Source organism: Mustela nivalis (assembly GCF_964662115.1).
Source record: "Mustela nivalis genome assembly, chromosome: 19".
Taxonomy (NCBI): domain Eukaryota; kingdom Metazoa; phylum Chordata; class Mammalia; order Carnivora; family Mustelidae; genus Mustela; species Mustela nivalis.
The window spans coordinates 15,967,239-15,979,257 of record NC_139038.1 but is presented as its reverse complement, the minus strand read 5'-3'; the positions used below and the strand labels follow the sequence as shown (position 1 = coordinate 15,979,257).

Sequence of the window (12,019 nt, the reverse complement as noted above, 5' to 3'; positions counted from 1 at the left end):
CCCACCACTACTGGTCTGCAAGCCTGTGCCCAGTCCCCAGTGCAGGAGATTTTGCACTCCAGCACAAGAACATATCATACATGGTAGGACATTCTCTTTATCAGTTAGGGAACCTCTAGGAACTTAGGGTCTGTGGTTAGCTCAGAGAACTTACACTGGTGGAGAGAGGTAAATGAGTTGTGTTGGTGGGACCCGTGGGGTCCAGGAGAGAAGTGTGGGATTCTCTGGTGGCAGGTATCTTGAGCTATGGGTGCTGGATTTCCAATCCTGGCATCTTCCAGCTAACTCTAGGGAGAAACAGGGAGCCCTCTGGGTCAGAACTGTGCTCAGACATGATAACAGGAGTGAGGGCTACTACTCTTTCATGAAGCTTCTCCATCCTCAAGTTCTTCACAGTCATGGCCCAAATGAGGCTCTGTCACTCCTCACCTCCCTTCCAACTCTGAGCAACTGCAGCACAAGGGCTAAAGCAGGAGGAGAGATGCAGTATGTTCAGGACTTGGAACAGCATGTGGGGGGAGACAGGCTCCATGGGTATTTCCCAGAAATCAGAGATTCTTAAGCCATGAGTTCTAGCCCTTAACCTAGGACATACCTCAGACATTCCCAGAAATCTTCATACCACTAAGATTAAAATCAGACAGCAGGTAAGGTGGAGAGGGGAGTGTCCTGCTACGTTAGAGGAGTCTGTCTTATTCCTGGACTTCTTTGCCCCTTCTCCCTCTCTCACTCTCCATGAAGAGCTGCGATCAGGAAAATCCCTGAGCCCCGCTCTCTGTATGTTTTAGATCTGGCTAACCACACCCTAACTTGCTTCTGAATGATCCGCTAGTCTCTACCCCTGCCCAAGGATTCACCCGAAGTTAATAGCCCTGGGAACTTCAACCCTGCACCTGGAATGAGTTATTTTCTGGCCTACCTCCCCACTCTCCTCCCCAAAACACCAAACTAGAAATCTAGGTTGGGATGTGAAATCTCCTGATTTAAATATTGGCTCCATTGTGTAAATATGCGTGCGCGCGCACACACACACACACACAGTGCTTAGACCAGAGACAGCAAACTTCACTGTGTGTTTTGAATTTTACTGTGTATGTGTGTTTATTTAAACAATTATCCTTGGGGCGCCTGGGTGGCTCAGTGGGTTAAAGCCTCTGCCTTCGGCTCAGGACCCCAGGGTCCTGGGATCGAGTCCCACATCCGGCTCTCTGCTCAGCGGGGAGCCTGCTTCCCCCTCTTTCTCTGCCTGCCTCTCTGCCTACTTGTCATCTCTGTCTGCCAAATAAATAAAATCTTTTTAAAAATAAATAAATAAACAATTATTCTTCTTGTAGTAAAAACCATTTAAAATAAACACTGATGTATTTTAATTTCTCCATAGATGAGGGATAAATGGATAACAGTCATCATCATATGAATTTAATGTTTTTAAAAAGATATATTTATTTTAGAGGGGCTAGGGAGGGGCAGTGGGAAAGTGAAAGAGAAACTCAGTCAGACTCCCTGCTGGGTGCAGAGCCCAATGTGGGTCTCCATCTCACAACTCAGAGATCAGACCTGAGTCAAAACCAACAGTTGTACACTTAACAGACTGTGCCACCCAGACACCCCAACTTTAATCTTTTTAGGATTATAAAAGCAATACACACACTAAAATAAATAAATAAATAAATAAATAAATATTGCCTAAAGGAGGAGATAAGAGATTTACTAGCACATAGCAATTTGAGAGGAGACGGAGCCCAGAAATACTTGCCTTAATGTGAGAAATTAGCTTCCAAAGATTTGCAAACAAATCTCCCAGGCCTAACTCTACCATATACCTAATATTCGTATGCAATTACAGATTTTGTAGCACACGTAATAGAGCTTTGAAGAAGGAACGACCCAACACAGGTAAGCAGTATAAGCAGGACCCTATGGTAACAACTATTTACTGAGTGCCAATTCTGCATGTGCTGGGGATTCAGGCCTTCGACTCAGACCCTAGCTTGTGCTCTTTGAAGTGCCACTGATGGGAAACATAGCAAGAATCCTTCCCCTCATCAAGGGAAGTCCCCGTGCCCATCCCCATGTTGCTCCCAGCTTGAGGAGACGGGTAGTATTAATCCGATGTTACCTCAGTGAAGCCTCGCGGATTGGTCCTGGCAAGCTCTTTTCTCCACTGCCGGGATTGTCCATTCCGTGTTATTAACGGTCCTGAGTCCGTCTCCTTCATGATACCAAGCTATCCCAGGACAAAGTCTGCTTGCTCTTTTCTGTAACTTTATGGGGGAGCTAGCACACGAGCTGGTATGGTGCTTTCCTTAACTGACACTACTAGCAAAAATGCTCCAGACTTGAAGGATATAGGAGAGCTGAGGTTTAGAGTCACCCCTTTGCCCAGGTCCATCATGAGCATGATCGCATGGATCCTCAACACAATGCTGAGAGGCAGCCGTCATCATTCCTGTATTATACATGAAGAAACTTAAGATCAGAAGAGGTAGGCCTGTCCAAGCTCACATAGCTAGGAAGAGAGAGACCTGGACATTCTGTTAGAAGCTGAGAGAGGGGTTGCTCCACATTCCTTTCCTTTACTCCTATTATACCTAAGTATAATTCCAGATGCAGCAAACCTGATAAAAGGAGGCAAAATTTGGGGATAGTGTGCTGCATGCATGGGGCTGATGGTGGAAGGTTACACAAGGGTGGGCATTAAGCCTCTTCCAACCTCATAAAGACTCGCCGGGGCTTCTCCCAGGAACACAGCAGTTATGGGAAGGAAAAAGAAGTCCCTCACAGCTTGGACTCTGCTCTGGGAATAGATGATGTAGTGCTTTGGGAAGCCTCCCTCTGGCTTCTATAAGTTTTCCCCCCAAAATTGCATTTATTTAGGAAACGCTCTCCAATGCCCAAGCAAAAGAGCCACATTCAGTTTTCAATGTGAACTTTATGAGATGCACAAGTGAAACTTTACCACCTTTTCTCTGTGGAGGGATCTGACAAAGGATCTGGGGACCCCACAACAGAAGGGATTAGAGAAGGGAAAGGGGCAGATGGCAAACCTTGGGCCATTTGTTACTGCCTAAAAATGTCACAACAGACAGGTCTCCCGGTCCTTTGGTTTGGCTCTGGGCCCACCAGCCCTAGCTTTACTCCATAAAGACTGTCCTTTCACGGGGTCACATCCCCAGAGTTCACATAGCATTCCCAGGTACAAATTCTCTGGTCCTTCTGCCAGAACCCAGACTTCCTTTTGATCCCCTATGGAGGTTAGGTACCCCCCACAAACTGTGTTCCTCACAGGAGTGCCCGACATCTGGTTCCACTCCTCTGGGAGGAGGCAGTTGTTACTCTTGGAATGATTAATCCCATCATTCCTTAGGCCTGTAAAGGGATCTGGTTAGCAGCAGCCAAAGGTCTCCTACCTCTGGAAGCAGGTGGGCCAGTCAAGGGTAGCTCCTACCATGCAAAACACTGCCTCCAGCTGGGGTTCTGTCTCTGGGGCCTCGAAAAACAGGGCTAAGCCTTCTTTTGGAGGAAGGCTCTTTGAAGGCTCTACTGTTCTAATTCTTCCAGCCTGGATTTCCCTGATTCAGTTCATGAATCAACAGCCCTAGAGGAGCAGGAAGAAGATTTACTTAGTGATGCTCAGGCTCCTTGAGGACTGGACCAAAGTTAGAACCAGTTTGGAAGTTGCCAGGGATAACGGCGGGGCAGCTGCTCTGCTGCATCTATTGGTGCTGGCCCAGGCTGGAGCTGCTGGTAAATGCCACACTGCAGACACAGGGCTTCTCATCACTGTGGGCCAGCTGGTGGATGAGCAGGTGGGAACTCGGGTGAAGCTCTTGCCACACTCACTGCAAGCATAAGGCTTATGGCTTGTGAGTATGTTGGTGCTGAAGCAGATCTGAACTGTCTACAAAACTCTTGCTGCAACTGGAGCATTTATAGGGCATCTGGCCTGTGTGCGAGCTCTGGTGTTTAAGGAGCACGGAGCTGTGGTAGTAGCTTTCGCCACATTCTGAGCAGGCATAGGGTTGCTCACCCAAGTGGATGCACTGGTGCTCAATGATTTGGGTGTGCTCACCAAAGCCACGACAATGCTTAGTCATTTATGAGTATGCTGGTGCCATAGACAGTATGAGCTTTTGGTGAACTTCTTGCCACATTCATTGCAATTACAAGGAGTCTCTCCAGTGTGTGAATGCTGGTACTTGAGCATATAAAAGCTGTGCCCAAAGCTGGCACAAGACCAGGCACAGCAGTAAGGGCTGCACATCCCTGTGTGAGTGCTGGACCTACAAAAACTTAAGAGCTAAGGCTGAAGCTCTTACTGCAGTCCCCATAGCCGTAGGGCTTCTTGCCCTTCTGTGTGAGCTGGTGCTGGATTAGAATGGACCTAATGCTCAAAGTCTTATCACACTCAGCAGGTATGGGGCTATTCACTGATGTGCTCTGTTGGTGTTTAACCAGGTTGAAGCCGCAGCCAAAAGCCTCCCTGTACTCCAGGAGCTTATGGAACTTGTAGGGCTGGAGGCCTGAGTGGGAAACCACGGTGTTGCACAGGGTTGGAGCTGAGGCTGAAGCAACGGCCAGACTCAGGGCAGAGGTATAGGCTCTGACCAGTGTGTACCTGGTAGCGCTTAACTAGATCTGAGCCACGTTGGAAACTTTTGTCACACTCCGAACAACAGTAGGGATTCTTACCTGCATGGCTGCTTTTGATGTGTGGGAGAGGTTAGGGTTCAAAGCTGATGGCCAAGGAAGAATTCTTGAAACATGTCTGGTGCAAAAAGGTAGTTTTATTTAAAGTACAGGGACATGACCTGTGAGCAGAAAGAGCTGCCATGGGGTCATGAGGAGTGGCCCATTCTATACTTTCAAGTTGGGAGAGGGTTAGGGCTAGTGTAAGCCTCCCAGGTATTTTGGAAACAAGGATTCCAGGATCCTGCGGGGGCTAGCTGTTACTAGGAAAGACCACTACTGTTTAGTGGAAACTTAGACGTGAGGCCCTGAAGATGTGGATCAGTGGGTCATATGCTTGGGGGACGATTGCTAACATGTAGCTTAGGGGACAGAGCTAAAGGAAGTTTCTAAAGAGTTTTTGTATGTTAAAATAGATTTACAGGATCCTGAGCACGGCGGGGGTGGGGTTGGGTGGAGCTAGGATCGCCCTTGGCCCTCAGCCCAGCAGTAACACTGAGGCCGTCGAGTCCCTAGAGGAATGTCCCTCTGCCTCTCTCACGGACTTGCCCGGGGTCTGCGGGCAGCAAGAAAGTGGAACCACTTCTCTTCCGCCTTTGTTTCCCACATCACTTCTGCGTGAAAGAGGCCCGGGAAGCGGGCTCCGGTCAGCGCACCTCCCACACTCCACGGCCTTGGGGAGCGCAAGGCAGTTGGTCCGGCTAACGGCTTCCTCCCTGGGCCAGAGCCTGACCGCCACCGGCATTCAGGGCCTGTCTCCCAGGAGGCTGGCTGGGGCGTGCACACGGCGGGGCGGGGCGCGGAGCTCCGGGCGCCCCAGGATCCGACGTCCACCTCCCCGACCGCGCCGCACCCTCCGGCTCCCCTCGCCACTTCCGGCGACGCGCACTACGGCGCAGCGAAGAAAGCTTTCCTAGACGCCAGCCACTCCGCTCGGAAGGGGAGGGTCGCCGCGAGCCTTTCCCCACCCAGGGTGGGGTGGGGCCCGGGGCCGGCCCCGGAACCGGAAATGCCGCTCTAGGAAGTGGCAGCGCCCGGTCTCGGTAGGTTTAACCCTCTCATTCACCTAACTGAGCAAGAGCTTCCCATCGGCCGCCGCTGTCAGGCGCTTCATCCTGCGGGCCTGGCTTCCGAGTCTGAGCCCGTCAGCGCGGACGTCGGTGGCCGGGCGATCCCTGTGGGGCAGGGAAGCGAGCTGGAAGGAAAAGGCGGTCGCTGTAGTGAACACGCCGGGTGGGGGGGTGGAGTAGCCACGCCCCCTGGAGCCGCACGGTCCCGAGGCCCCAGGTCGGATGTCTGGGTTCTCCAAAGGAACCAGTCCGCTGCGAGCCCCCTGGACTCCTCCTCTGTCCTAACGCAGGCGCGCTCGGCCCGGCGCCGACCACATACCCCAGCGTGCACCACACGCGCTTGGGTTTGCTCAGCGATTAGATAACCACTACTCTCTAGTGCCTTCCGCGACCGTCTAGAGTCCCGGGATCGAGAACTACAACTTCCAACTTGCCAAATAACTGCGGTGGCGCCACTTAAAAGGCGTCAGAGAGGAGGTGCCTGGCCACGCCCCTCTCCTCCAGTTCCGCTCCTCTGGAGGAGCGGCGAGGAGGGGGGCGGAGCCTTAGGCTTGAGCCAAGATGGCGGCTGCGAAACCGACCCTCACGGACTCGCTCTCGTTCTGCCTCGCGCAGCTCACGGCGGCGGCCGGGGAGGGTCTAGGTGGGGGAAAGGACACAGCTACCAACGAGACACCCTTGGGCCGTGCGCTCTTAGCCCTCCGCACGCGCCACGTCAAGGCTGCAGCGGGAATCGAGCGCTTCCGGGCGCGCGGCGGGCTCCGCCCCCTTCTCGCTCTGCTACGGCGAGCGGCTGCAGCGGGTCCCGCCCCGTCCCAGGCTGGCGCCGGCTCCGCCCCCTCGTCCGTCGAGTCAGCGACTTCTGCTGGCCCCGCCCCTTCGCCGGGCCCTACCCCCTCCGCTGCGGCGGCGTCGGCGCCCTCGCCACCAGCGCGCCTGCGCAAGACTCTGGACTTGGCGCTCAGCATCCTAGCCAACTGCTGTACGGAAGGGGCGTGCCGGGCTGAAGTGCGCAGGCTCGGAGGCATCCTCCCTTTGGGTAAGTGCCCCGCCCTCCTCTCCTGGAAGGGTTCCGCGCGCTGCAACTTCTGGCTCCGGGCCTGGGCGGGGTTTTGAGCTCTTCGTGGTGCCGCGGGAAGGCGGGACCTTTCCGAGCGGAGACCCCCGTGCCTCTCCAACCCTCCGGCCTTCTGTAGAGATGACGCCTGAACCTGAGCAGATCAGAGCGTTGCAGCCAGGACCTGGGTGTCGATGGCCTCCTGGAATCCGGGCCGGTGGAGGCCAGGGGTGATGCGGTGACTTGTAGGTGATTTATGAGGTTGTAGGGTTTATAGCAGACACTTAATGCCTACGGCGTGGCCCTGCAGAGGGCGACCGTTCCACGACCGGGGGCCGGAAAGTGTCCTGTGTCTGCAGTGAGAAAGCACCCACTGTGGAGGGATCGCGCCCTCCCACCGCCGGAGGTCCCAGGACGGGCTGGCACTGCGAGTCCCTAAAAACCAGCGCGAGAAGAACAAATCCGAACGGAGGAGAACACGCGGGGCCCTGGGTGCTCGGTCGGCCCGGCCCGCCTTGGGCTCAGGTCCTGATCCGAGCCCCGCACCGGCTTTCTGCTCCGCGAGCGTCGGCTGCTTCCCCCGCTTCTGCTCGCCCTCTCTCGCGCGCTCAAATAAATAAAATCTTAAAAACAAAACAGGCTTTTCTGTTTACCAGCCCAGTTGGCGCCTCCCCGTGGCCCTGTGGGGAGCACCGGCTGACGGAGCTGGAACAGACGTACTGGCCTCTGTGCATTGGCCGCAACGTGTTTGGCGGGAGGCCCGGCACATTAAGTCCTCAGTAAATTACTGGCTTTGCTGTTAGCGCGTGACGCGCATCATCGGCCGCTCTTCCTCACCGTGAATCTCTGCCGAGTCCGTCCGCATTCACCCTTCCCGCATCCGTGCTCGGGGACTGGTGCCCGGGACGGCCGTGCTGGGAGCTGACTCGGTTTAGGCCACTCTCCCACCTTAACAACGGGGACAGCCTCCTTGCTGCTTCCCTTGCCTTGTTCCTTCTCTATAATCCGTTCTCCTCAATCTGGTTGCCAGACTGCATCGCAGCCCTACTGTTCTTGAGATCCTGTGTGGTTCCCAGGGCCCTCATATTCCAGTCCTGCCTGATCTCTCGGCCTGGTATTCTGAGGCCCGGCACAGACACTGGATCTCAATTCTGGGCCTTGGCAAGGGGCGCTTCCAAATCTGAAATGCCCTGTAACATCCGCATCCACCATCTTCCTAACAAATATTGACCCATTTAACCTTCCAGACCTATCCGGTATTAGCTTCTTCCAAAGGCCTTCCCTGACAATCTCAGGTCACGTTCTTGAGGTCATTAATGAGAGAGACACGAAGAGGTAGGACCCTCAAGAGGCCAAATTCTCTTGCAGTGACTATTCTTCAATGTGTGAAGACGGACAGCATCCAGAACCGAACAGCCCGGGCTCTGGGGAACTTAGCTATGGAACCTGAGAGCTGTGGGGACATCCATTCTGCGGGTGAGGCGGCTATGAGTGTGGCGTCAGCTGGGGCTTGGGGTGGCGGAGGGGCGTGGTTATCTCCTTGCTTCCTCTTTGTCCTCCTCTTCCCGCTCCAGGTGCTGTTCCTCTGCTTGTTGAGAGCCTGACAGCCTGCCAGGACTCCCAATGCCTGCAGAGTGTGGTGCGTGCCCTCCGCAACCTGGCGGACTCACCCCAGCACCGCCTGGCCCTGGCACAGCAGGGGGCAGTACGCCCTCTGGCTGAGCTTCTGGCCGCTGCCCCAGACCCTGCGCTGACCTTGGCCCTAGTGCGTGCACTCTTGGAGCTGAGTCGAGGTTGCTCCCGGGCCTGTGCTGAGCAGCTAAGTCTGGGTGGGGGGCTAGGACCACTGGTCAGTTTGGCCTCCCACCCCAAAAAGGCAGTACGAGAGGCAGCTATCCTGATCCTTGCCAACTTGTGTGCCCAAGGCCTTGTACGGCCTGCACTGGGCAATGCTGGTGGTGTGGAGGTACTACTAGGTGAGCTCCGGCGGCGTAGGGGGCCTAATGGAGCTGGCCCAGCCTCCCAGCAGCCCCTGGTGCGGGCTGTGTGCCTGCTGTGCCGGGAGGCCATCAACCGGGCCCGGCTGCGGGATGCAGGTGGTTTGGAGCTATTGATGGGTCTGCTGCGGGACCCGCGTGCCAGTGCCTGGCACCCTCGTGTCGTGGCTGCCCTTGTGGGCTTCCTGTATGACACTGGAGCCCTGGGCCGGCTACAAGCTCTGGGACTTGTACCGCTCTTGGCTGGGCAGCTGTGTGGCGATGCTGGTGATGAGGAAGAAGAGGGAAGAGAAGCTGCTTCTTGGGACTTCCCTGAGGAGCGGACCCCTGAGAGGGCAGAGGCCGGAAGCTTCCGAAGCCTAAGGCGAGTCTCCACCTGATTGCTGAGGATGCAGGGCTCTGGCGCTCTTCACTACCCACATCCCCCCCCCCCACTCGGTCTCAGTAGGACTCTTATTATTGACTCATTCTCCCTGGGCAAGACCACCAGGTCTACCTTTGGCCTTGGCTCTACCCCAGCACTTCTGAACTTTGGGACCCAGACAGTTCACTGGGCCTTTTTTATTTTGTTCTGTTTGCCCCTCGCTAGAATATAAATTCTAGGAGGATGGGGACTTTAGTTTTGTTCATTGTTTGTGCCCAGTACCTAATACTGGGCTTGGCACATAATTGGCCCAGAGGCATCAGTAATTGCTAAATGAGTTGGGTGGTTTTTTGCCCCCATTTCTCTTTCTTTCCTATCTCCCCTTGGCCCCACGTCTTCTTCCTGGCTTCAGGCACCTGTTTTTGCATGACCGCTCTTTTGGCCCTGCTCCATTACCTTGGCTCTGGGTTCAGTCTCTCCTTTCTCCCTCTGCAGGTCGTGGCTGATCTCTGAGGGCTACGCCGCAGGCCCGGGAGACATCTCTCCTGACTGGTCCCCTGAGCGATGTCCCCCGCCTCCACCACCCCCAGAGCCAGCTGAGCCAACCAGCCCCACCCTGGGTCCAACCTCACTGCGGACGCCTCGCACGCCGCGCACACCAGGGCGGAGCCCTGCAGCCACCTCTGAGGAGCCTTGGGGCCGTGAGGGGCCAGCGCTGCTGCTACTGTCCCGATTCTCCCAGGCTCCCGACCCAAGTGGGGCATTGGTGACCAGCTCAGCCCTGTGTGGCCTGCTGGCCTATGTGACAGGCTCGCCGGGCCCACCGAGCCCACGTGCACTGCGCATCCTGGCACGCCTTACCTGCAACCCCGCCTGTCTCGAGGCCTTCGTGCGCAGCTACGGTGCCGCACTGCTGCGTGCCTGGCTTGTATTAGGCGTTGCCCCAGATGACTGGCCCACACTACGTGCCCGGCCCGCCCGACGCCAGCACCGGGAGCTGGGTGTGTCTCCCATAAGAGGTCCATCCCCCTCTAGTTCTGGACCGAGAACCTCACCTTGCCACTCATGGCTCTCACTGCCTTCTCCAGCCTAACCATCAACTTGAGCCAGCACATGGGAGGAGGAGAGGGACTCCCGGGATGCAAAGTTCTGCCCCATCCTCTGCCCAAGTCTTGGGGCCCAGATACCCCAACACCAGGTGTAGCCCCAACAACTTAGAATTGTGCTTGTCTGTATTGCTTTATCTCATCTGCTCTTGGTTCTGCATTGTCCTGATTGCCTTCCCATGGGGCATCCTGATTAGAAAACCCACAGCTGAGGCCCCGTGACCTCCCACTACTCCCAGCACTGCAAGGGCGGGCTCTGTCTTCTGCGTTCCGACTGCACTTCCTGACCGTCACACTTTGTTCTTGTCCTTGACCTCTATTTCCTAGCATCTGGACCCTTTCTCTCTAGGGCCTGCAGTCATCCCCTCTTACGTCCCCTAAGGTTTTTGCCGGAGTTGGGACATCAGCTCTCAAGCTGATCAGCTCTGTTCATCTCCGCAGGTGAGATGTTGCTGCAGAACTTGACCGTGCAGGCTGAATCACCCTTTGGAGTGGGTGCCCTCACTCACCTGCTGCTCTCTGGAAGCCCTGAGGACCGTGTGGCCTGTGCACTGACCCTTCCCTTCATCTGTCGGTGAGGAGGATGTGGGTGTCTCATAGGGGTCAGGGGAACAAAGTTGCTATTCTGCACTGTCACCCGTTTTCACCTTTCTTCCCAAAGGAAACCCTCTCTGTGGCGCCGGCTACTTTTGGACCAGGGTGGCCTCCGTCTCCTCCTCTCGGCACTAACTCGGCCAGCTCCACATCCACTGTTCCTCTTCTTTGCTGCAGACTCCCTTTCCTGCCTCCAAGGCCTGGTGTCTCCCACGGCGATTCCAGCCCTTTTATCTCCAGTCCCGCTGGACCTAGATTCCCCATCCCCTTGCCTCTATGAACCTCTGCTGGGCCCAGCCCCCATCCTAGCCCCTGACCTGCACTTCCTGCTGGACTCGGGCCTACGGCTCCCTGCCCGGCGCGCTGCCTCAGCTACTGCCTCACCTTTCTTCCGGGCTCTGCTAGCCGGCAGCTTTGCCGAAGCCCAGATGGACCTGGTGCCGCTTCGAGGCCTGTCACCCAGTGCAGCCCGGCCTATCCTGCATCACTTGCATGGTTGCCGGGGCTGTGGGGCGGCCCTGGGGCCAATTCCCCCACCAGGCCAGCCCCTGCTGGGCTCAGAGGCTGAGGAGGCCCTGGAGGCTGCTGGCCGTTTCTTGCTGCCTGGGCTGGAGGAGGAGCTGGAAGAGGCTGTGAGCCGTATCCACCTTGGACCCCATGGTGGCCCAGAGTCCGTGGGTGAGGTATTCCGCTTGGGCCGGCCCCGGTTGGTTGCCCATTGTGCCCGCTGGACCCTGGGCCCAGGGCAGTGCCCGCGGAAGCGGGCCTTGGCCTTAGTGGGGCTTGTGGAGGCAGCAGGAGAGGAGGCAGGGCCCCTGACTGAGGCTTTACTGGCTGTGGTAATGGGGGTTGAAATGGGGGGCAAGGGTTCCAGCGTAGACTGTTGATGTCCCCTGGAATGGGTCGGCTATGAAGGAGGACTCCTTCCGGGCAGCACAAGAGGAGGCCGAGCAGAAGTTACCGTCAAAGACTGATGAGAGAATGGAGCTCTGCCCCAGGACAGTGGGCTGAAGACGCGGGAGTGAGAAGGCCAGGCCACAGCTGGAGTATGCGGCCCGCAGGAGAGCAGCCCAGGGCGTCAGGCACCTGGCCTGGCCTAGCCTTCCAGAGTTGAGATTAAAAACTTCGGGGTTGGATACTCA

The 12,019-nt window shown here is 56.1% G+C and overlaps 1 protein-coding gene across 11 annotated transcripts; it reads left to right on the top strand.

Moving 5' to 3' along the window:
- The first annotated feature begins 5,570 nt into the window (after positions 1 to 5,570).
- Positions 5,571 to 12,019, top strand: ARMC5 (armadillo repeat containing 5). Of its 11 annotated transcripts, none has more exons than XM_082714312.1 (7): positions 5,571 to 5,732; positions 6,579 to 6,798; positions 8,185 to 8,292; positions 8,391 to 9,177; positions 9,673 to 10,178; positions 10,725 to 10,857; positions 10,945 to 12,019. In XM_082714312.1, exons 3-7 carry the CDS (start codon positions 8,256 to 8,258, stop codon positions 11,762 to 11,764), a joined length of 2,283 nt encoding a protein of 760 aa, XP_082570438.1. In that variant the 5' UTR covers positions 5,571 to 5,732; positions 6,579 to 6,798; positions 8,185 to 8,255; the 3' UTR covers positions 11,765 to 12,019. The 11 variants fall into 11 exon arrangements, with proteins under 11 accessions (XP_082570438.1, XP_082570431.1, XP_082570428.1 ...); XM_082714308.1 differs by lacking the exon at positions 5,571 to 5,732 and adding an exon at positions 7,176 to 7,654 and having other exon boundaries at positions 6,719 to 6,798; positions 9,673 to 10,196; XM_082714303.1 differs by lacking the exon at positions 5,571 to 5,732 and adding an exon at positions 7,176 to 7,654 and having other exon boundaries at positions 6,793 to 7,065.

What these genes read in the sequence shown, in the direction of transcription:
- ARMC5 (XM_082714302.1), top strand. Translation starts at nt 6,321, where the DNA reads ATGGCGGCTGCGAAACCGACCCTCACGGACTCGCTCTCGTTCTGCCTC. An exon ending in TGGGGACATCCATTCTGCGG is followed by an intron (nt 8,293 to 8,390) that starts GTGAGGCGGCTA and finishes TTCCCGCTCCAG; the next exon opens with GTGCTGTTCCTCTGCTTGTT. An exon ending in GGGTGTGTCTCCCATAAGAG is followed by an intron (nt 10,197 to 10,724) that starts GTCCATCCCCCT and finishes TCATCTCCGCAG; the next exon opens with GTGAGATGTTGCTGCAGAAC.